General features: G+C 33.2%; 1 protein-coding gene across 4 annotated transcripts; it reads right to left on the bottom strand.

Moving 5' to 3' along the window:
- Positions 1-455: 455 nt before the first annotated feature.
- On the bottom strand, positions 456-25,206 carry LOC119081645. 4 transcript variants are annotated; one of them, XM_037190727.1, is made up of 5 exons: positions 25,045-25,206; positions 14,591-15,506; positions 1,629-2,787; positions 1,274-1,467; positions 456-1,139 (listed from the first exon to the last, which is right to left on the bottom strand). In XM_037190727.1, exons 3-5 carry the CDS (start codon positions 2,779-2,781, stop codon positions 498-500), a joined length of 1,989 nt encoding a protein of 662 aa, XP_037046622.1. In that variant the 5' UTR covers positions 2,782-2,787; positions 14,591-15,506; positions 25,045-25,206; the 3' UTR covers positions 456-497. The 4 variants fall into 4 exon arrangements, with proteins under 4 accessions (XP_037046622.1, XP_037046624.1, XP_037046623.1 ...); XM_037190729.1 differs by lacking the exon at positions 25,045-25,206 and adding an exon at positions 18,369-18,472; XM_037190728.1 differs by lacking the exon at positions 25,045-25,206 and adding an exon at positions 18,185-18,471.
- Between the last annotated feature and the right edge of the window lie 563 nt (positions 25,207-25,769).

Genomic DNA, 25,769 nt, shown 5'->3' with positions numbered 1-25,769 from the left:
AGAGTGTCGTGTCACACCGGTCTACAACTAATTTAATGATATTTTCATAAAATTATTTTTTTTAATTTTTAATTTTAGTTTTTAAGATTAATATGGTTCTCTGTTCACATATTTAAACTTTTTTATAATTTTTATATTTGAATTGTACTTCTTTTACTATATACGTTTCATTTCATTGTTATTAAAAATTTGCTGCTTGAATGCTCATTAGTCGATTTAATCGTTTAGTTTATTAAATTCAAAATGTAATTTTATGTCAAAAAGCTAAACTTATTTATGATTTTCTTTTGTACAAAATCTTTTGTTTTTTTTTATTTATTATTTTGCTTTTCTTTCAATGACCATGACAACTAGAAAACTAATAACAAGTGAAAGTATAATTATAAATATTTTTATCAAAAAAAGAAAATACGTTTTTCACCAAATCTTCCTCCGTTCCTCCATATCCGTCGAACAGATTCAGACAAATCGATAGATAGACCGAGACGACAAAATCACTACTTGGCCATATGTTTCTTAACCAACGCATCCAACAGCCGAAGCTTAGCTTTCTTCTGTTTATAAAGTCCGTACGTTTCTTCCATCATAGTGCGATCAGATTTAAGCATTTTACGGCCGTTCTGTTCCTCGAAAACATCTTCGAATTCTTTAATCGTCCGTCGCAATTGCTTCTTTTCACGACGTGCCAATTCCAATTGCTTCCACAATTCATCCACCGACAACGTATGCACATTTTCATGCACCGAACCAGTTGTGGTCGTTGATGTGTCTGTTGCCGATTCGTTCGATTGCAGCGACACTGATGTGTCGGTGGGCGATTCTAATTGAACGAGTGGTGCCGCCGCGACAACAACCGGAAATTGCATAGCTTCATGCTCTAATATGGTTGGAAGATCGGAAACTCCTGTGCCGGATAGGGACACTGTTGCGCTGCGATTTATCGTTCGTTTGATGATGCGATATCGATCGTACAGACTACGGACTGCATCCCGTTCCTCACGAGTATTAGGCCGACCGAACAGCGATTCGATATAAAGGAGTCCACGTTGAATGGCTGTCTTTTCTTGAATTAATTGTTCCGGTGATAGGTCGTCGATGAGCACAGGCCGATTTTCCTCGTCGCGTTTCACTTGAAGGCGCTAGAAATTGAGAAAAAGGAAATGTTTGTAAACTTGGATTTTGATCCGTTTTGAATCGGCTTAGCTTGAACTTTAGTCAGCGTCTAAGTGTCGAAATGAGTTTACGAACAATTACAGCTTAAATTTCCATTTACCTTTTCAATTTCCGCAAGCACATCTTTGAGTTTATCGGTTTTCTTGCCAGTATTACTTTGTGCTACTTTCAGTCCACTTCCTGAAACCGAATTCGATTTAATTTGTTGCTTCTCCTTGCGCAGTTTATGAATTTCAGCGACTGCATTTTTCATGTATCTATCGTTCATCTTTTCAGCGTGTGACGGTTTGTAACCTATGGGAAATACGAAACAAACGAAAACATTGAACAACTGTGAACAAGAACTCTTTAAAATAGACTAACAAAGCGTTGATTGGCAGTTATTGAGAATTTTAACTTGGATAGAGAAGATTGATAGAAATTTGAGGATATGAAAGGTTAAATAGGATACGTACCATGTTCCCGCTGGAAAATTTCTTCAAAATTTTCGACTCGTTTCTTCAGCGCAATCAGTCGTTTATTTATTTGCTTCAGTTTTTCGTCCGGAGGCTGCAGCAGATTCACCGACGGAATGCTTTGCATCAACTCACGAGTTTTCAGATTTTCCACCTTAGTGAAATTTCCCAACGTTTTCAGTCCATTGTTGGATGCAGCACTTACACTTCTGACCGAACTGTCTATCGATTGATTCACGTGATCGAATGTGTTTCCCGAAAATCTAGGACAAACAACCGGCGTTTCATCGAGTGATGAAATCTCCCATGGCAGTGATTCGTTTGCGGATTTGTTTTTGGGAGTGTTGTTTGGATGCGTAGTTTCGTTCTGTTCGAGTAGGGCTGTCGTTTCATCAACAAGATCATTTTTCGATAACTTTTCGTCACTGTGCCTGGAAATGCTCACAAAACCGCGTCTCTCGCCTTTAGATACCGCTTTGTCATATTTGTAAACATTTTCGTCTCGTTCGCGAAGTTTAGATGCCAGATACTTGTTCGTCTTTTTTGATGATTGAGACCGTCTGCCAGGGGGAGCTCGAGCTTTGCAGAAACGTTCGCTATTTCTTCTCCGTTCATTCTCGCCGTCGACTTCGTCGTTATTCTTATAGCCGTGACGACTATCTCTCAACGGTGATATGCGGTGCTTGTGTGAAAAATCGAAAGTTCTGGACCGTGCTGGACTTGTTTCAGCTCGTTTGTGGGTTTCCCTTAAAATTTCTTGAACTTCATTGTTTGATGCCTTGCGTTCGCGACACTCATGATGGTCGACATTTTCATTCGTTCGGTCTTGTAGGACATGCTTGAATTCTTCATGGGAGCACACTCGACGAATAACTTCATAGTCAACATTTGGAATATATTCCTCACTGTTTGATCTTATCAATTTTCGGTCTTGCGTTATGGACGATGTACTGTCTTGACGTTCTTTGCGCTTTCGTGATATTTGCCATTCCAACGGATCAATTACTTCGGGCAAGTATGTGGAAGAAAATCGATGTGATATTATTTCCGATTCCGGTAAGTAGATACTGTTTTGGTCATTTGTTGAAGATGAAGAAGATGTTGTGAGACGACTCAGGTCGCCTTCTTTCTTAGCAGATGACGGATGTCGCATGCCGCACTAAAAATAAAAAAGAAATAAGATCGATTATTAAGTTGTTCACACTTTTGGTCCATTATTATTAGGATAAATCACCGAAATAATTTTGCTAACAATGAAAGAGAAACTGTACACCAAACCTAATACTTGATACATTATTTTGTAAATGATACGGACGGTGATACAGAGGGTTGTGGTGTATTTAGCGTTGCGAATAAAACTGAAATTGTCAGTGGAAATTTTGTACAGCTTCAGCTTTACCTTCCGACAACAATTTAACCCGTAATTACATAATTATGTTATACGTTCCGTCATGGACGGCGTACGTGTGCTGTTATTCTTTTCTTTTTGACTAAAAATAGATAAATAATCCGAAACCAAAATAAACCAATTGATTGTCAATTATGTAAGTTAATCGTCAAGAAAACAAAGTAAAAACATGTTTTTATTGAAGTAGCTAATACAAACTTAACATATTTTTAAATCAAAACAATTCTGGGCTAGCTAGATAACCGTGAAAGTTAAGGATTTGCACAATGTGCACTAAACATATATAACTTCTATCACTGAACGTCTGCTACAATCAGTTGAGTAAAGTATATCTGAGTACCTTAAACAAAATCTAGTACTTCAATATTTTACATAGCAGAACATTAACCAGAGCTCATCGTGTATTATTCTTGCCATCGCTGTCGATAACAGATGTGTAGCCGTTTCTAAATCCAATACAAAAATTCAACATAGTGTTTCACGGGGTGATAAACCATTTAATTAGTGAAATGCCGATGATTAACTAAAAAACGCGAGCATTGATCGAAGGATGGTCAGTGTCAATTTATTATAACAATTACCACTCACAACCTGTAGAAACAATGAAAAATTTATTTCTCGACGTATGAAAATCTCTAAAAAATATCGGAAAAATGACGGACAATGAAAATTGCGTTGTCATTAATTTATTGCATGTCGTTTATAGACTTCAACGCACGTACAATTTCTATCTTAACGTACAGAACGTATAGGTAGAAAAATTATTGTTTCTTGTTATTTTCAGTATGTGATTTTAGTGATGCATTTAAGATGTACATAGTGGGTTTTGTATACAGCCTGAAACTGTGTAGCTAATACAAATACATTAAATTAGTCAGCAACATAAATGGAAACAATGAAAATGATCGACTGTTGTTCTTAAGTAAGTAGTAGTCACTCATAGAGAAACAACACAAAGGCTCATTGAGTTGGTTCTTTGTCAATGAAAAATAAATAAAAGTATTGTCGAGTGGCGAACATTTACATAGTATCCTGTTTTTTCACATAGACCCAACCACATAAACTTTATTTTAATGTACCCACTTTACGAAGCTTTTTCTTGTCTCCCTTTTCACCGAAAAAGCTATAGATATCAAATGACGCTGTAGAGATGTATGTATAATAGTCAGTGTGCTATACTATTTTTACTTTGCTAAAGTAAGCAATATTGTTTGGAGTTGGATTGACTCATTATGTGCACAGTACATACAGGTATAAATTTACAATGTCCACAACGTCACACAATATACGAAAAGTTGCCATTCTACTTAACGTTGTTCAAGCTTTTGCAGAACCATTGTATTAATGAAAATGATATCGGTTGAACAAACATCGTCGTTGAGGAAGACAGATTGTCTACGAAAGTTTCGCTTCACTTCACGTTATTGAATAACACACAGAATCACAGTGATATTAATCTAGATATATATTCCAATCAGGAAAATGGTTGACAACTAAAGCTCGTGAATAAGCTGTTATTGTTGACGGGAAACAAATGACAATAAGAGAATTGCAGTAAAAAAATATTTTATTAATTGAAAATATTATTGTGAATTAGGCTCATTGTAACATTTTAGTCACCTTGTTAAGGTGCGAAATAATACCAGTATTAGCTTGGTTTTAATCGGTTTCAACTTGTGTAAGATATCATCACTATAAATTATCAAGATATCAAGATGCTTGAAAGTGATGTTCTTGTCAGCTAACTTAAAATCATCTCGGTAAACGAGGATTTTCGTGCAGGCAATACAATATGAAGTGATTGAATTATTGAAAAAGATCTTTGTTAATTTCATAACACCTACTCAAACAGCCTTTTTACGGCTTTCCGTACGTGAAAAAAGTTCTTCGTTTTGTCTCTTTTGCTTCTATAGCAAGAAACTCGTCCTAATAGACCGAATAGGGAGACCCAATCTGAAACCTATGCCGTATCCTTACATTTTACGACTTTAACTTTTGAAGGTAATTCAGCCATCTCAGCATCACACATCGAGAAAATCGAAATCGGTGTCAATTTGGTTAAAAAAAACTGTGACCTTATGAGGTCCTGATATGCATGTGTGGTCTCGGTCTGTAAAGATAAATATGAACAAAAAACGGAGGCACAAGTAGGAACTGTGTAAAGGCCATTACATCACTTCTATGTATTGTTGAGTCCGAAGGTTGTTTTTTTTATTAAATTTTCATTACGTACAAAGTAAGTCACTTGTAATATACATCCATCACATCCATATCTCTATATCACAGTTCCATTTTACATAATCTACAATTACCGCTTATCAAAATTGTGTGAAAAACTAGTTTCAATCACCTTTCATTCCCACAATCAATCAGCTATCAAAGACAATGCGTAATCGTAAAAATGCTTCAGCTGGAAAAGGCTTATCGCAACTATTTTCTTCCATTGGGAAAAACGAAAAGAAATTGCAACGTTCCAGCGTTATTTATAAATTGTTATTGTAAAAGTATTATTAACACTTAGCCAGACAAAAAATTTATTTTCTACGGTGTGTAAGTAGAAACATTTTATGATAATTTCTTTGGCAGTAGATTTTATTTTGATAATGAATTAGGTCAAATGATGTGGGCAGTAAAATTTTGTATTTACAAGTCATCCACAGTATGCATAAATGTTTGTTATGAAAAGATAGTCAATGAAAACAAATTTTACCTTTAAAGCAACTGGTATTATTGCGCTCAACATTATTTCCAATTAAATTTGGTTCATTAATCGAACACCATTGAGAATATTTAACAACTTTGAAGCGAGTGTTATAACCTTTCCGCACCGGCTTTGAAATGATACTGAGCTAATTGAAAATTATGTGTCTAAAAAACTGGTAATATTAATATCTTACACTTACTTGCAAAAAAAAACGTATAGAAAATATCAAAATAAAAATTCTTATCGTTTAAACTGAAATTCACTCAATCACACAACATCATCCTCTCTTTGTGTAAGTATAACTTGTGTGTACTATTTCAGCAATTAGATAGAATGATAAACGCGCTTTTTTTTTCTTTTCATATACTTATTCGATTGACTCTGGTGGTTCTACTCTATTGTTTTTATTATATACAATGAAAATAGTAAACAGCCGAACCCCGAACTGTTGTGTTTGTGACTCTCTCGGGAGAAATTATCATCGAGAGAATGTAAACAAAAGACAGAAGTAAATGTTTTTCGCGTAAAATTATGGAAATGAAACAAAGAAGATAGAACCGGTACGAATCTAGATTAAAGTGGTAATCCATTTCGCACGCATTACAATAATTGAATCAACATTTAGCCTATGACTTTATGAACATGTTTAAGTATGAAAAGGCCATCGAATTGAGTTCTATAAAAATAATCGACAAATTACTCGTTCAATTTGTATGTTTTTATTGTAACATGCAGACGATACAGTCAATAATCTAATTAACATATATATGAGTCTTTAAGCTAATTACAATGTGTTTATCATCAATATTTTTGTGGTGATTATTTGCGATGATAATTGTTCTGAATTGTAATTGATATAAGGAATAATAATAATGAAACATATCGACTGATCATCAGTATATTATAATGTGTAGTGTAAAGTACCCACCCACTTTTTCATTTATTGTTTATTAATATTAAAATTAATCGAGAGTTTTTACGATAAGGTTTCAAAGTTAAATTTGGCTACAGTCAGAGGCAGTGAAATTTCAGCATGCATTTTCTTCAGCTGTTTTTAAGCTAATCATCACACACAATCAAAACAATTTATACTTGTTTATACGGTTGAAGTTGCCACACGCACGCGCGTGGTAGTGGCAAACCCGTATAAAGGCGTATAAACAGTTTTGATTGTTTGTGTGGATCAGCTGAAACACAGCTGAAGAAAATTCATGCTGAAATTTCACTGCCGCTGACTGTACTTGAACTAGAAGAAAAAAAAACATCAAATTCAACTCAAATCAGGAATTATTTAATAGCAAATGTTTCTATCAAAACAATAGTCACAAATAACGTCCAACGTGTACGTCAACGTGAATGCACATTGATGTTTTACGTGATCTCTATTTAATATTTACAAATTTTACTGATAGATTCCGTAAATTGTGATAAATAGTAAAGTTTGTTTTATTATTTAGCACAATGATAAGTGTTAAATTATTAGAATTCCGCATTCCGCCTCGGATGTTGTTATTGTGTGTCGTTCGACATATTAATTGCAAAATAAGCATTTGAAGCGTTATTGATAAACCATATACTTTTCGAGTGGAAACTTCAAATTACGTGACACGATTATGATCGAATGTGTCATTCTATTTTATGTTTCTTTGCACATTCATGTTGAAAATAATTCAATTGAGGGAATAAGCAAATGAGGTTTAAGGGAAACAATGTATTGATAAGCTTTCACAAGAGTTCAAGGTAATATTTGAGAATCGGTTTAATAATACCATACATCGAGTAAGGTAATGTACTTGCTTAGGCTGATTGTAATGAGCTTACACCGCATTTTTACATTACAATAAGTAAACAGTTGAACAAATTCATCGTTGTCTGGGCTGGCTTTTTTATCGATCGAATTCAACATTTTAGCTCTTTGTTGTCGATGTTAGAAATAATGAAATATTCATGAATTCCTTAAGACTTAAATTCTCGAAAGTGACAACGTCGATATCAACATTAACGATATGTAGTAGTAGCAATAAAAAGTTCCAATTTAACAGAGATCAAAATTGTTTCTCTGTCTAGTCGTATACCTCTTATGTATGAATTGTTCCATATGATGTCTTGTTTACTATTATTTATTTGTTATGAACTCTCTGAACTGAAGAGGCATCTACAGGAAGGTATATTCAAAATGGAGCCTCTTAATTTTAAATTTATGAGTTTCGCGAGAGTTTATTTGTTATTAAATTTTGAAGTCTTTGATTTAAATTTTGAATAATTGAAATATTCCACCATCCATGGCAACCGTTTCGTAATGAAAATCATGTGAAAATGTTGACAATATTTTGTATAAAATTAATCTCCTCACATTAATGGTACAGTCGAAGAAATTTAGTTTTCGGGTTTTCCAAAGGTATTAATCTTATTTAACCCACACTTTATCCCACAACAATGGAATCCACAAATTTAAATTTAGTTAACTCAGCGGTCGCAATGACGGCGCTGCAGTCACGATTTCAAAATGTGATATAGGGTGGATAAACTAAATTTTGGTTTTGGTTACATTTTCTCTTGGTTTTTAATTATTACATCAGGCTTCTAAATTAAGAGTAAATTTATGCAATATAAACCGTTTGAGTTTGAAAAAAGATGTTTTGTATCAGTGAACGATATAGGAAAGCGTTCAGTACGTCTCAACATACAAAAGAACGTAAAATATAATTGAACATTTAGCCACCCTACGTCCGTCATCGCTTCTATTGTCTTCAAAAACATATTGTGTGCTTGTCATGATATGTATCAGAAGTTTGTTTATTTATGTGTCTCATCTAAAATGCTGGCCAGCAAAATTTTGATCATTAAATTCAACGGCAAAATTGATCAAAATGTTAAAATAATTGTGAATAATAGTGAAGTTAATGTGGTTTTGTTTTCTCTTCATAAAGGAATTTGCATCAGTTCGATGTAAAGTGCGGAGCACCATTAGAAAAAAAAACTTGTCGCTGAAGAATGATCAAAAAGTTGCTGGACGCAATAGCTTCAACTAATGCTTTGCAGGATATAGAATCAAAATTAGAGAAACACCAAGAGCCGTCCATTTGAAATCTTCATCATCATCATTTCAACTAAAGGTTTTTTTTAACGAAACGGAAGTTCGCTCGCATATTCGGATCGGAACATCTCATTCGTTTTCGCTAAAGCTCGTAGCCGTCATTAATCATGATTCCCATGAAGAATCGCCAAAAATAAAAAATTGGCAAGGGATGAAGAAACGCCGGCAAAAACAAAGATTGATAAATTTGTCTTTGTTGCGTTTCTTCACACTTTGGCGATTCTTCGTGGTGATTAAACAAATCCTTGGAAATTTATCCTTTTACGAAATTTATCTAAAAGGCGTTATTTGTTCGAAGCTAGTGAATCTATCCTTTTATAAAAGTTACGAAAAGCTGCCTGGTTCGATCCTAAGGAAACTCTTATTTTACGTCAGGTAACGGCATCTTGTTCGATCCTAGGGAATTCATACTTTAACGAAAGATCCCGAGGACACTATCATTTTACGAAAGATAATGTAGAGACATTTCAAAAACGTATTTTTAAACTTTGGCGTTTCCTCACACTCTGGCGATTTTTCTCTTCTTCACACTCTATCGATTTTTCTTGGCAATTCATCATTATGGTTGATTTGTTAAATCAACAAGAAAAATCGCCATAATGTGAAGAAAAACCAAGAAATATCGCCAAAGAGTAAAGAAACTCCAAGGATCATAGAGAATTGAAAATTTGTCTTTATGGCGTTTCTTCACACTTCTGAGACTTTTCTTGATGATTTAACAAATCAACTAAATATGATGAATTGTCAAGAAAAATCGCCAAAGTGTGAAGAAACTCCAAAATATGACAAATCGCCAAATAATACAATATTGTCGATTTGACTATAACTTTTATTTAGAAAAAGATTGTACGGGACAGTATGTACTGCATATCATATAATTCCTCTCTCTTGTGTTTATCTGTGTTCTACGAAGCCAAAATATAATTTCGGACTACAAGTAAACCGTCTCGACTGCCCAGTAGTTATTTTCCTAAGTTCCTAATGAGTGCAAAAAGGCTATTTCAACATTAGTTAGGAAAGCATAATTTTTATGTGAATGTTTCTGAGGTTTTCCATCTTAATATTTTCATGAAGTTACAAATAATCCACAGAAAATTTCATTACCCTAGAACGAGGTCGGAAATCAAATAAATCAAATAGAAAACAGACTTGGAAATTGTTATTTTGTCTAAAAGTTGATATTAAAATTCTTTGGAAATCGTAAATCGCATAATTGCATGAGCAGGCATCTCAGGATTATAAATCAGGAACTTTGAAGTTCGTCATATATTCATATTCTTATCTTATTCCTGACCAGATTCTGTTTTCATGATTGAGCTCAATCATGAGCTTCACTTATACAAAGAATTTATTTCCTATGCCAAATTGTAATTTGGCGAAAAAGAATGTTCCGAATCTGCGTTTCGTTTAAAAAAAAGCCTTTAGTCTAATTTTTATTCTATATCCTGCAAAGCATTAATTGTAGCTACTGCGTCCAGCAACTTTTTGATCATTCTTCAGCGACAAGTTTTTTTTTTCTAATGGTGCTCCGCACTTTACATCGAACTGATGCAAATTCCTTTATATCACATTAACTTCACTATTATTCACAATTATTTTAACATTTAGATCAATTTGGCCGTTGAATTTAATGATCAAAATTTTGCTGGCCAGTATTTTAGATGAGACACATAAATAAACAAACGTCTGATACATATCATGACAAGCACACAATATGTTTTTGAAGACAATAGAAGCGATGACGGACGTAGGGTGGCTAAATGCTCAATTATATTTTACGTTCTTTTGTATGTTGAGATGTACTGAACGCTTTCCTATATCGTTCACTGATACAAAACATCTTTTTTCAAACTCAAACGGTTTATATTGCATAAATTTACTCTTAATTTAGAAGCCTGATGTAATAATTTAAAACCAAGAGAAAATGTAACCAAAACCAAAATTTAGTTTATCCACCCTATATCACATTTTGAAATCATGACTGCAGCGCCGTCATTGTGACCGTTGTGTTAACTAAATTTAAATTTGTGGATTCCATTGTTGTGGGATAAAGTGTGGGTTAAATAAGATTAATATCTTTGGAAAACCCGAAAACTAAATTTCTTCGACTGTAACCCACACGAAAGTCAGGATCGAGAACGTGTCGGTTATGTCTTTTTTCTATTTGCTTCTATATGGAGCTATTCATCAGTCGACTCTAATAAATTATCGTTTCGTGGTTGTTACTGACTAACACTAAACTATGTCGTGCAGTGAACTCTTTTTTTATAATAAGCATGGGACAGTTATTGCTATAATTTACACATATAATGGTTGGAGTTCAATATACACACGAATGTATCGATTAGAAATCAGATTTATTATTGTTTTGATAATGATATGCCTCTAGGGTTACAGAAGTAATTTTATGTTGACGATTTAAAGTAGTCACGTGTACCCGCTACTAATTTAGATTGTCTAATTAGCGAATATACACACGCTATTTTGATGTGGGAAGACTGTACTTATTCAAATGCTTGTTAAAATGCCATTCGCGTAGTTATTTCTTCGTTTTGAATTGCATTTTATTTGTATTTTTAACAATTGCTTCAATTATTTTTCTGTGTAAGTTTCATCGACGGTCGACTTCAGTGAGTACTCAGTACTAATGCTGCAGTAATATTACTGATATCTGAATCTAAATATTTGAACAGTAAAATGGCCATTTATCAAAAAAAAAAAAATTAAATACAAACACTGAAACAGAGAATAACAAAATTCTTTTAAAAAAAATTTGTTATCGTGCCAGAATTTCACTTTATTTATAGACTTATCATAACCGAAATATTTTCTTTAACATTTGTTTTTATCAACAACGAAATACGACCGCTCCATTTTTTTTTTTGATTTTGTTGAGATTTTTTAAAGAACATTATTATATTTAACAATAACTGCAATTTTATCAATTTCGTAAATAACTCAGACTCAAATGACAAGATTTTTTTTTGCAAAGTAAGTAAGTAACTAAATTCCTTGGCACGTGTTGCGTATCGCAGAGCGTCGGTTAGGTAAATTTTCATTAAGTTTACATTGACTGCAGACAATCTATACACGATTTTTTCCTAGTGTAAAATGAAACATGGCTATGCTATAATCAAATCATGCAATTAGAATCTGAGAATCACACAATAGGATGATTTTCTTCTAGTACCTGGACTACAGTTAGAGACAACCAAATTTATATCGAGTTTTGCTTGAGCTGTTTTACCTGTTGGTCCGCTCAAGCAAAACTCCTGCTTTTCCACAACACATTCGAGATTAATTAGTCGTATTTTTAAGAGTGTATAAACTGTTACAATGAAACTGTAATTGAATATTGAGATCAAGGCCAACAACCGAACTAGGACACCAAAATGCAAATATCTTTCCACAACACAGGCTAAAGGAAGCTGAAATTTCAGGAGGCTTTGTTTTGAAATCAGTTGTCAGTTGTGTTGACCTCTAAAACAAATAGGAAATTTAATTTTCTCACCACCCTCGAAATGAAATTTCTGTCTTTTTTCCTTCGATGAACAAATAACTATTCATGATGAAAGGGGAGACAGAAAGGAATTAATGCTTCAATCACAATTCTTGTTAACTTAAAATGCGTTCTTTGTTGAGCTCTAAAAGTAGAATTGCAGAAAGCGGGTGGTTCAGGTTGAAATGTATTGTGCTACGAAGTCAACATTGTTAAAAATTGTATAAACTTGTGAGAGAAAATATCGTAGCTGGTAGTCTTCATTATCTTCATTATATGATATAAAAGTTTGAATTTATTGACTGCCGTTATTTTGCATTGATTTGTAATTTTTTTTTTTTTCATGAGGATTGATTATTGCAATAATGCTTTCGTTGATAATATTGAATCAAGAAACGAAGTTAGCATGAAAGTAAGATACACGTTCGTGCTTTGTTGTAAGAAAAAATATTTAGGTCTGGTGTGTCTGACGTCAATTACCAATTTATGATATTATTGAGTTCAATTGTGTTTCAAAAATTTTCAATTTAACCCTACACAATCACTGATACGTGACAAAAAACACGTTCGCAGCTTAAACTATTTAGATCGATAAATACCAATGTAATAAAAGCTGTAATTGAAAACCGTATCAAACAAAATGTAATTCGTATTCGATTCGGACTATTCGCAATATCAAGGCTGGTCGTTAGCATCATTTTTAATTTAACCGAAATCCCTAAAAAAACGAATGTCATTTAAGATTTAATTCCGGAAGCTTGTTTTATATACGAAAATTGAAAATTTTATGCTGTCCATGCCAAAACATATTTACACAGTTCAAGACCGCACGAGCCAAATTTTCTTTTATAAAATTTTGTAAACAACGGATTGGCTACAAACACCAAATGTATATCATTTCAGATAAATAGATAATTTTGGTTTGAGATTATATTTATAGCTCGGTAGAAATTTGTTCAAAATTATGATTGATAATGTGATGAGAAAACGCATCTGCTGTTGCTCATCATCATCAGCTATTAATTAAATAATTAATTAATTACAATTACAGAGAGTGTTTATCCTTGACCAAAGTTATACGAATGCATTATAATACAATCACGCACTTATGTGAAGCGACAGCTATACAAAAAGTATCATGTGATTGTGAGACTGTAATTAAAAACCAATTTAGTGGATAAATGCTTCATTGAAAATTAGATGTGGTTCTACTTGAATAAGAGAAAAATGAGTGCGATGCGATATCCTGGAAGTAGAACGAAGCAGGTGTGAGTTTTTCATTTAGTTCAAATTAAAAAAGACAAAGAGTTGGAATGTAGTCTTTTTTAATTAACCTAAATTGATCAGTGTGAACGAATATCCATATCCATGGAACAACTATCTAATAGGTAAAAAAAAACTCAGTCATTTTAGCGATTGGCTTCTCATCTGAGAGAAAAAAGTGTGTCACATATGGGAATCCAGGAATGAACTGCAGAAAATCCAGGAACGAACTGCAGAAAATTAATTTTCGGATGAGTTTCGGATGGAAGTTCATTATCTGATTAATTCTTGTATGATGGTCAGGAAATGTACTACATTTCTTGTAATTCATTAATCGAATCCTGTGAATCCAGGAACAAAATGTAGAAAATTGATTATCGGATGAATTTGTGCATGGTGGACAGGAATGAACTCCAGAAACTTTATTTTTTTTTAATGCATTTTTGGTATGGTGAGCAGGAAATGTACTAGATTTCTTGCAGTTCTTTCGTGGAATCCGGTATTTAAAAATCAATGAAATTTTCTTTGGTCAAATAGAGCCGCAAAGAAGCTATCTCTCTCCTTTGTCTGTTTCGCTCAGCTGAAACTCTTAACAACTATACGCATTAAAATCAAAAAGACAAAGTTCATTCAACAAACACGCGTCCGGACAATTAAATTAATCGATGTGTTCAACCAATTCAATTCGAATTTTAACTACAGATGAGACCGCGTGACCGCGAATTTATTTGCTTATATAATCAATTTAGCTCTACTGCCACAATCACAGTTAATGGCAAAAATAAAATGATACCATAGCAACTTCAGTTAAATTAGTCAAATGACCGTCCAATTAAGCGTTTTCTTTAAATAGATTTTATATTGACAGTGATTTTCGAGTGAAAATATGTTTTTGATTAAATTGCAATATTAAGCGCAACATTCTTTCGAATCAGAAGAGTTTAAACAAAGAAAATTGCAGAATTTATTTTTGTTTAAATTCGTAACTTACCAGGAAGGCCTTCACTGACTTCCAAGCGTTCCTCGCAATGACTTGTATGTTTGCCAACTTATTGGTGCCGATGAAATTTTTTCAAAAAATGTCCGTAATGGACAACGAACAAAGTAATAATAAAAAAATGAAAAATTTACAATCAATTCACAAAAAACTGCAAAAGTTCAAATCCACACCGCTTTTGGCAATCGTCTGAGCCGACGAGTTTTCCGTCGAGAACTGATATTGACGTATATAACATTCACTTTCCTATGAATCAGTGTCCGAGCGCGCACATTACTCGACTGAATGGTGGTTGTTGAACACTACACATCCAAATGACATTAACGACGATATAAACAATTTAAACATTAGACGTATACTTAACTAATATTTTATAATTTTTTGTTTTGTAGTTTTACTGTTTTTAACAAGCACTTAATAAAAAATTCATTTATCCAAAGAACATATCGCGATCTCTGCACATTTTAGAAGTTGTCAACAAACTATGGCTGTTTAAGAAAATGTGTTGATACAAGTCGGTAATTCAACATGTAGATAGGTAGTTCAGCATGTGAACTAACTAAGTGTTATTATGATTTGAATGATGTCTACTACGCCAACTTGTTAGCCAGCACACCACCGATTACGTTTATTTCGTTTTAAAAAACTTTTTTTTCTCGCGAAAATCGTTCAAGTTTTCAACACAATACACCGTGTGCCTCAACACAGTTCGACCGACTATAAAATATTTGAAAAGAGTCACGCGGAAATTATGAACTCAGTGGATGCTATTTCGAAAAACAATTTCTTTAATAATTAGTTGGCAAATATTTTGGTCGTGATTGATGACGGGTCATGTAAATATAATGTGTTTTTTAAATATGCCGATGACTCAATAGCTGCTCGGTTGTATGCGGTACTAAATATGATCCTGTAACAAATAAAAAACAGATTAATTGATGTGATTATGTTCCCACTCGTAAAGTCAATCAATTCTATTCAAAATTTTATTTTTTCTGTACGAAAAGTCGGAATTTGATATAAAAATTCTAAACGTAAGTCAGCATATCTTTGTCGAGTTAAGCAATAGTTCTCTTTCATTGATATATTATTGGGTTAATGCATCGAAATATAGTATCATTTAATCTGTTGCTTCTTTTGTTTAAAGAGTATCATGTAATATTTATTACAAAATCCCAAAATCAATTTGTTACAATCTTGTACTTCATTTGGTTACTCAATCGTTTTGCTATGATGAGTGTTATGATGAAAGAGAAAGAGATATTTTGACAAGTATCCCAAGGCAAGTTATAATAAACTGGTCTTCGGTCCTCTCGCTCTCAACGTTCCACGTTGAAAGAGAAGCAAATACTTTGACAAGCAGCCCAAGGCAAGTTTTAATAACTCGTGTTCGGTTTTCTCGCTCTGATCATAACAGTCTATTATAAACCAAACTGAGGTCGTCTTTTTGTAATTATTGTTGACTTCAGATTTCCAAGATGTTAATGGTAGTTTTCGATTCCAACGAAAAAATGGCACAAGTGTTTAATCCCACTGAACTAACAAGTACATTTGCGACAATTGGATAAAAAGTAAATTATTGGATTTGTTCAGATATTGTATTCATTATAGTTGCACAGTTGCAGATGTATGATTTCATTTTAAAGTTTTCTTTCTTTTTCCCCAAGCCCCTTTGCCGTCATTTTTCTTTTATTGTGTCTAAAAATATGAGTGCTGGTAAATTAGAATAACGCTGGCATTATCAAGCACACTTTTATGGCGTTATTTGTAATAAGTTGTGAAAGTCTATTTTTGTCTTTTACAATTGTTGACGCTTATCTATCTGGAGACCTATGTTCCGTTAATATACGCGTATACGTTAAAAAAAAGTCACATTGTCTTGTCTTGTACAAATACCTACAAATGATTACATTTTCCGACTTTATAAGTAATTTTAGAAATACTAAATGTTGTGAATAATAGGGAGATTGCGAAAATTAATAATTGACTCTCCATACACTTTTCATGGAGAAATTACTCTTAATTTTCAGGTCTGAGAAAAATAGAAAAATAAGAAGTCACCTTTTCAACGTTTATAATCTGACTGGTTCCACATGCGATACCCACATTCTTAAGTAAACACAGTGTGTATTACACACACTTCCATATGTATTTGTATGTATAGTATCGTGGATATCGAATTTGGAACAAGTTGGAGTTGGGTTATAATTGTTGAAAGTTACGGTAATTACCATCCAAGTTTTTTTTAGCAGTTTTAAAAGTTTGATAAAACATTGTTGGAACTACAAAGAAGAAATAGATTTTTTTCACGTTTCAGCATTCCGTACCTAAAAGGAAAACTCGGTTGGCCTGTTGTAGAGGCTCCACAGTTTATTTCTTTGTGCCCTATTTTCGTGTGATAAAATTCACTCTGGTAAAATAACTATGAAATGGCACAGCTGTGAAGTTGGCCCACAAAAAAAGAGTGGAGCGCTGACGTTAGTAATTTTATGACAAAATATACTAGAATTATAAAAAAATTAATTATATTTAAGCTTTAGTTTCCAAACAGCATTTCCCCATAGTCACGGGAGATTATCCAACAAAAATCCAGAACATAATTCATTCAAAATAATCCGCAATATGAAACGACATAAAAGAAATTGTATCGCATTTCAATTTTCTATTGCACCATTTTCCTTAATTTTTTTTTCAGGAACGAGTCCTCGGGAGTCAATTGGTTTTAATGCTTTATGTCTGACAAAAAAGATGGTTGAAGAAACATTGCAAATGGTTAATTTAGAAAAGATCTGCTGAAAAAATGGTTGCATGAATACCAGAAAAGTTGTTCGACATTTTTATTTAAGATGCACTCCACCCTCACTATAACTTAACAGAAACGTCACATAAAACTATTGCATCAGAAAAGGTCAAGGAAAAACACTTTATTATGTCACAAATCTATGGTGTGCTCCCCTGCAACCATACAGAGTTGCATACACCTATAAATTGATCTGACCTTTAGCTCACCTTTTCGTCAGTACAACGGTTCATACTTCACAAAACAGAAGAAAAAAACCATTAAATTTTAAATCATATTCTCGTATCGATATTAAATATTCATACTGTTCGAAATGTCGAAACATCAACCCATTTTGTTTGGGCAGCAATCTAATTAGTATTAAGAGGCATTTTTATCAATAATTTATCAACCGTAATTTGTACCCAAAATTATTTTAATTTTTGTCATTATCATGCCGTTAAAGTCGTGAGAAAGGAATGAATATCATTGGAAACACGCAATCTATCTCAGTTGGGAATTGTTTTTTATTTTTTATTTTTAAGTTAACCGAATCAGTGACAACATTCTTTCTGGCTTTACAATTTTATTGATTTTTTATGGAGCCGTGCAATTAAGCTTTTCCAACTTTTCCTATGATTTGGTAGAGTAACTTGCATGTGTGATAATGAATGATAATGGTCATAAATGGCCACATAAGCGCACGGAGGCAGTCGAAATAAAAAGTAATAAAAATCGCTGAGCCAATGAAATTACCCGGATTCTATTTTATACATTTACATTCGAGTAAAACTAAATAAAGAACTTACATAATACGCCAATATCCGTATAAAAGTGAAATAGAAAAATGTTCCAACATAAAACAACACAACTTTCACTCAGAAATATCTTGACGTTTTTCCACAAATTTTCTTATTTTCACTTACTATACTCATGCATTCAATTCATTGCTTAATCAGTATATATTTCCTTTTAACTCACTAATGAACCCACCTAAAGAATAAATAGATTCTTGCTGGTCGGGTTTCGACTCGGTTTATCTTTTCCTACGTATAAATTCTTTCAAGTACGTTTCGTTACTGTTTTCGGTTACTGGAAGAATAAAAATTATATTTTCACTATATGGAAAATGGAATGGAATAAAACAGAAGAAAAAAAAAAGTTTCCTCGATGTTAGAGGAACGTTGTATAATCAATACGGGACAGACATGCGTCGTACCGATGTGTACATATTTAAAGATTCAGTAGTACGAGAATGTTTTCAATGAAAATATTAAATTCACTTTTGGAAACAGAAGTGTGATGTGTATGCATACACGTATTTGATACATATATCTTTATCCAAACGAACTAACCTAGCTGAAGATATAAGGGTACAATATTAGAATTTTGGTCGTCTAAACGGAGTCATCAAATTGCATATTAAATTCAAAGTCAATATTGCTTCCTAAATGCAAAATATGCAAAAAGAAAATGTGAAGGAGAATAGGCTTTTTTTATGATCACATTTATTGTTTATGGTTATTTGAATAGTTGAAGAACATGAAACTTGGTTCGTTTTTATGAACATCGTTATGAACAACGTCAGAGCGCTTTACTTTTATTGCTTTTTTTTCTTTTTTTAACTAATAAATCTTGTGGGCCGTATTGGGAATGGAGACACAAAGCTTAGCAGTTTTTGGTATTGTCTGCAGGTGATTGTTATATGTTATCAGTAAAGAAATCTTACTGGGGATAAATAAATCACTGTTTTAAGAACTAGTCCAAGACAAAGCACCCTCGTTTGAAGTCTTGTAAAGTTCAAGGTTATGATTCAATTTTCAAATTAACATAAAACTTTCGGAAACTTCTTGCATTATTGCTGACAATCACGTGATACCGAAAATTCGCGGTTGACTTGAAGGAAGCGCCGACCCCGATACATTCCGTAAAAGAAAAAAAAAACTTCGGTATAATAACGAAGTTTATTTTGATTCACTAAATCACGTTCTTAATAGGAAACTCTATTTTAGAATAAATAATTTCCATTTAGCGAATGAAATGCACGAAATGTTAAATGGATTTTATTTTGGAAGAAATTTACCATCATATTTTGACGTCATTCGATCGGGCCGTCGAAGTAAATGACTAATTTTACTAACGATAATTTTAGAACAGAAAATAAACATCACGAGAATTCATATTCGAACAATAATTTGTGGTTGTACATAGTGCGCTCTGGTTCTCTTCAAAATTTATTTAACACTTTCGAAATGGAAGAAGAAAGTGTGATCTTAAAATAGCCAAGTGAAACAGATTGAGTTGAATAATTTCTGGCATATTTGAGCTTTTCGGTACATGCATAATCAGTTTTTGTTTTGTATGGCAAATATAGAAAACTATTTTTTGTAGATGACATCACATGAATTAGTTAATGCTAATATTGTTTGTTGCCGCTAATGTTATTCTTTGGTCTTTATGCGGATTTAAAGTATATTTTAGAAATTTTAGTAATCAGTTTTCTCGGCTTATTATGACAACAAAACTTCATCATTGTACTTTCTGTGCAATCAAAAACCTGGGCAGTAATTCCTGACGTTCCTGACCTTGAGCTAATTTTTAAAGAGCTTTGTTGTTGATTACAGTTGACTGCACTCATTTCTTGCAGATCGATACCATGCAATCAATATCATTTTCAAAAATGAATACGTGCGTTCTACACACACTCCCCCTCATACTTTACCACTGACCTACAGAATATATATTGAATCAACCCTCTTTCACATTAAAAAAAAATTATTTATTTTACTGCTATGGGAGAGAGGAAAAAGTGGAATACATGAATTTTCCTTTCAGTAAATGTCGGTGCGAACTTTCAACGTTCATTCATGTACGAAGAGAGCGCATAGCGATTCGATGTCTGCGCACTGTGTAGCATAATAATATTTACACAACATAACATTTTCGCAACATCCCAATTTGATACAGCAGATTTTATGGGTTCTTATATGTTCGCTTGCAGTTCGTCGAAAATGTACGAATTGGAAAAGTTTATTCAATGAAAAGGCACAATATCCTTTGCTTTATTTCCCAACTAATGTGATAATATTGTTATGACGAGATGGAAAAAAAAGAGAGAAGGCGACACACCCATATCGATCGATATCGAACATTGAATTGGCTTACTGGCTTTAATATTCAATACGATGAAAATGGAAAGCTGATGAATAGTCAATAATAATTTCCTCATAGATATGAGAAAATCAGCCGAATATAAATCGATTTTGGTGAGATATGTTTATGAAATGTTATTGAATTTGTTGTTGTAATATAGTCCTAGACTGTAGAATCTATATACAGAAATAAACACGGATTCAGCAATAGAAGAGAAGATGCTTAATGTCAATGCTTAATGTTAAACGAACACAAATAATTCTTTAATGTTAAAAGATGTTGATGCTTACAGACAAGTACATTTCAAATTGATTTCTTCTCTCGTAGATGCGTACTAGACAGTGCAGTGTCTGACCAACTAACATCGGAGAAGTTACAAAAAACTACCTGTTGTAATAAGAAAAGTGTTAGAATCCATTTCCATCATCATGGATTAATATAATGATTAATCTAAGCAATATAAGGAAATACCGTATAACAATGAAAAGAAATACGACGCAATTAGGACACACGGTATTAACGTCGTGAGAAAATTACACGCATCTATCAAACAACATACAATTAAGGAGAGAATGGAAATTCGTAGTTGCGTAATTTTTTCCCTCATGATTTCAAGGCTGATTTTATAAATTAATGCTTTCTATCATAGCACCCCACGGAAATGATTCATTACCCGGTTACATTAAGGTAATTTTGATTTCCGCTGGGCTTTTCGAATAAAATTCCTTAAATTTTTTGTTTGGAAGTTGTAATTTTGAATAATGAAATTATAGTCGTTGCCTTTGAAAACCCTGGCATTGATTGGTATTCTCAGCTATTTCCTAAATATTGATGCATGTAAAGAGGCGGTTAGAGTCGGAGCTTTCACAAAACCAATTCTTTGGAGAGATTTGATTCTTTAAAAAAAAACAGTCGACCGAAATCGGACGCATTTTCCAGTGGAATTTTTTATTTGTGCCCCCAGAAAAGTATTCGACCATAGAAACCAGAACCACTTACAGAAATTTTTCCAGTTACACGAGCCGTACAGGGTCGTGTGGAGTGTCATTAGAAAGGTAATTTTAGGTACTTCCGGGGCAAATAGGGTCTTATTAGGTTTAAAATTCATCCACTCTGAGATATGTGCAGTTGACGTTTTCAACCAAAAAAGACTGAAAACTTACACTTTTCTTAAAGAAATTTCTTGAGGTACATGAAACGTACATGGTCGCAAAAATGGAAACTGGAAAATGCGTCCGATTTCGGCCGGCTGTTTTTCAAAAGAATCCCTCTTGCCGGTTATTGTTTGCAAACAAATTCCGCAATGAACTATGCCTAATTTCTTTGCTGCCCTATTGCACTATACATTACATAAGTATTTTACAAAAAATATTAAGCCGCTATATCAACAAAATTTAATCAACAATAGCAAATCGTTTATTTGCTCGGTAATAAACTCAAGTTAATTTAAAACTAAACTTCTTGATCTGGATTGATTGAACATGCTGTTCAAATTGAAGAAGAGTCTGAAATTTGTTTTCATATATAAATTTATAAATAACACAACCCGGATTAAATAAACATTATTACTTACACACTTAATTTAACCTTGAACGGAAAACAGTATGTATATACGAGAAAATCATATAATTCGAATAAAATTAATCATTAACAATATACACAGTGTGGAACAAAAAAAGGAAATACGACGAAAAACTCGCAAAAAATGTGATTGTGTAGAGTTCGTCTGAAAAACATTTGCTATCATTTGACCTTAGCCGATATCTGATTCCGGACCATAATAAATTATTCTAAAAAAATCCTATTTAATTCATTATTCGCAATGTATATTCAAATGTATAGATAACAGAAACAGACGACCGACACACCTCTCGCTCAATCGAGATAATAATAATACTATGTGCGTTAAGTTTAAAATTAGTCTCTTTTGTTATATATATACTCTTTAGAATACACACTAAAGCCGTCCAAATTCATCTTTTTGTATAATTGTATTTGACTGTGTAAAAAAAATGAAATACGAATCACACACAACCCGATTGTATTTATACTAACTGCGTAAAAGAATGAGAAAGCTTTTTAAAAATAAAAACAAAATAGAACGCCGCTCATCAACATAACACAGCTATACAATTTTTTGTCGGTATTAGCACTCTGGAAATATTATGTCAGAATGGAAATATGTGCAAATTGATTTGCAATAGTGCGTAGGACGTTATTGTTCGAAAAATGCATGAATGTTTGCACTATTGAAGTGGGCACTTCAATAGTGCAAATTCTTAATTTACACCATACACACATTCCGAGAGCATCTAATCATTGCATAAGTATAAATGAGAGGTTGAATAAAGAACGAGAACAGTCATGTTTTCAGCCGGGAATCTATTTTTAAATTCGTTCGCAGTGTTTCGTTTATTGTCGAGAGTTTGTTCAAACTAAGACTCAGACATAAACTGGCAATATCTACAGCAGATCAAGTCGATGTGCGGGGTTTATTTTGCCGAGAGGTTCTGAAACCTGTCCTCACTTTGATCCATTTATTTAAAGGATGGGAGGCAAATGTAACAAAGAACCTTTAATTAGCTTGGTATGATTGTAGTAGTCCCGACAATATACAACAACATAATCCATCTGTTATCGACAGTAACGATAAACACAAGAGACGTCCTCCGGTTAGTGTGGTCTTACATAGTAAAATGTATGATGTAACGATTGAGGTAAAAGTATTTGCTTCAAACAATAAGAGATTATTTTAAAGAAAAAGAAGTAACAGATTTGATGACTATTACTGCCGTTAATCCGAGGCGTAGCCGAAGTCAAAATCCCCAATAAACTGTGAACTCTAAAACCAATTCTCTTGTTTTCCCTAGTGATGTAATTCACCACTTCACCACGAAGGCCCTCAAGTGAGAAAAAGTTTTATGAAAGGGTTCCCAAAAAAATGAGCATTACTCGTAGTAAATGGACCCCAGAGGATACAAAAAAAAACACACAGCAATCTGATCCCTTCTCATACAACATTTTTTGATTTTCGATTTTTCCGAATTTTGTATGGATTTTCATGGCATCAAGAATTTTTTTTTTGAAAGGATACCCAAAAAAGAGTATTGTTAGGAATTATCGAGTGATGTGACCCACTCAGTCAGAAAAATCGTTCCACTATACACTGACAAAAAAGAGTTGAAATTCTTATCTGTAGCAGGTAACTTTGTCTCCAGGTAATCTAGAATAGCTGCTGCAGCTGTATTTTTTGTATGAGGCGGCTATTCTAGATTACCTGGATACAAAGTTACCAGCTACAGGTAAGAATTTCAACTCTTTTCTGTCAGTGTATCTTAGCTGATCCTTCGAAAAAATGTTTTTTCTATTGAGGGCCACCGTGAATCTGAGGTGAAATTTGAAATGAAAGGAAAAGAGATCTGGCTTGTCACTTAAAGTAAACATTCCAGGTTGAGGTTCAAAAATGTGAAGGTTTCTCTATAGTGGTAGACGATTTAAGTCTTAAAATTGCACATGAAAACATCACAGCAACAAAAAATTATGATTAGGTGAAAGTAAAGTAAACTAAACTTTAGTACTTTGTTTTAGCTATCGATTCAGACGTTAACTCCGAACTGAATAAATGAGGCAATATAATTAATTTGATATTTTGCGAAAAAAGAAAATCAATCGATGCAAAAATTTGTTGGCCGAACAACAAAAATAAAGAAGAATCCTCGCACAACATGTGTATTGTAAACATCAACATTTTCTTTGATCAAACAAAAATCTTTCACTCAGAGTTATTTTTCGAGTGGGTCGGTATTCTATATGCTGTGTGTATTTTTGGTGTACGTGATGTACGTCATCCACGACAACTTTTTGTACACTTTTCTTCGCGATGTGTATATGAGTTATATACAATACATACTGAACTATATATGTAGGCAAGTGGACGAAAAATTCTTTCATTGAATAATGCTGCACCATCAAAATGTTGAATAAATAAATTTTACTGTCCGAAAATAAAACGATAAAATTTTATATTTGGAATAATATTTTTCCGTTCGTTGTTCGAACAAATTGTTAATTGGATGTCAACATCATTAGATTATATTTATTTTCATTTTACCGCCAATATTGATCATTAAAATAATCGCACGCGATATTCGTTAGAGATGATGGGAAAATTTATTGTAGGTCAAGAACTTGTAATAGTTCATTCTGACAAATTAGAGTAAATGATGATTTCACAAAATGACGAAATGAAATATCTACACCTATCACTGGAACAAGTCTATTGTAAACAATAGTTTCGAGAGAATCGGTTCTGTAACAACTCACAACCTTTCAGTGATCGGCAAAATGTTTCCGGACTTTACATCAAATCAACTTTCAATGGCCTCGCCTTGTTAAAAATTTATACTAAATGATTCGCGATTTTAATCGATTCACTGGAGCACAATATAATACTCGACAATCACATAGCACTACACCCCCCGGGAACTGGAATCGGTTTTCACTGGTGGCTACTTACCCTGTTTTTCCATCAAATATTTATATTATTCACACAATACGATCCATACGCAATGTTTACTTTCCATAACATTTTAATACTTTTTATTCAATTAGGAATTACAATAAGTGTGGAAAACGCTTATACTAGCAAATATTTATCTGCTCAAATGACACACGAGTAACTAACACCCATACACACAAAACATGCTCTATGTGCATCTGTATTTATTTGGTTTGTGCATAAATATGCTTGAAAGTGTTACCAGATATTGCATAGCGTTGTACTATCGGAAAATAGGTGGCGTATTTCCGCGGACTGTGAATGAAAAATTTAAATTTTCCGGTATCGTTCTTCAATGTATATGAAAGAATGAAAGAAATAAACATTCTGAGAAACTGCTTGTCATCTGCTATCGACCGTCGATAATCGACGTAGAAGATAAAAAAATCGATCGTTCTTCTTAGAATATATGTTAAAACAAACGCAGTAGTAGATTTTACAAAAGAATTGGGCTCAATAACTTCTTGTAGTTTTGCTCAGTAACACAGAGCGTGACACTGGGCATCTTTAACTCTAAAATCAATCAATTATATTTTCAGAAGCACCAACGGACACAGTCACGTGGTTTGTATTGTAATTAGTTTCTTGGTGAATAAAATTCGATTGGTCTCAACTTTGAGTACATACATCGACCAAAAGTTAATGTTACTGGTTTTTACGTTTGATTTAAAAATTGTTGTAGT

This window comes from Bradysia coprophila, unplaced genomic scaffold, assembly GCF_014529535.1.
Source record: "Bradysia coprophila strain Holo2 unplaced genomic scaffold, BU_Bcop_v1 contig_358, whole genome shotgun sequence".
NCBI classification, from domain to species: domain Eukaryota; kingdom Metazoa; phylum Arthropoda; class Insecta; order Diptera; family Sciaridae; genus Bradysia; species Bradysia coprophila.
The sequence above is the reverse complement of the archived record's forward strand: the minus strand, read 5'-3'. Positions and strand labels throughout refer to the sequence as shown.

Excerpts from the sequence above, each read along its gene's own strand:
- LOC119081645 (XM_037190726.1), bottom strand. The coding sequence starts at position 5,779 with ATGTTGAGCGCAATAATACCAGTTGCTTTAAAG. Across the intron at positions 1,468-1,628 it reads AATTTTCCAGCGGGAACATG|GTTACAAACCGTCACACGCT; the intron begins GTACGTATCCTA and ends TATTTCCCATAG. Across the intron at positions 1,140-1,273 it reads TGCTTGCGGAAATTGAAAAG|CGCCTTCAAGTGAAACGCGA; the intron begins GTAAATGGAAAT and ends CTCAATTTCTAG.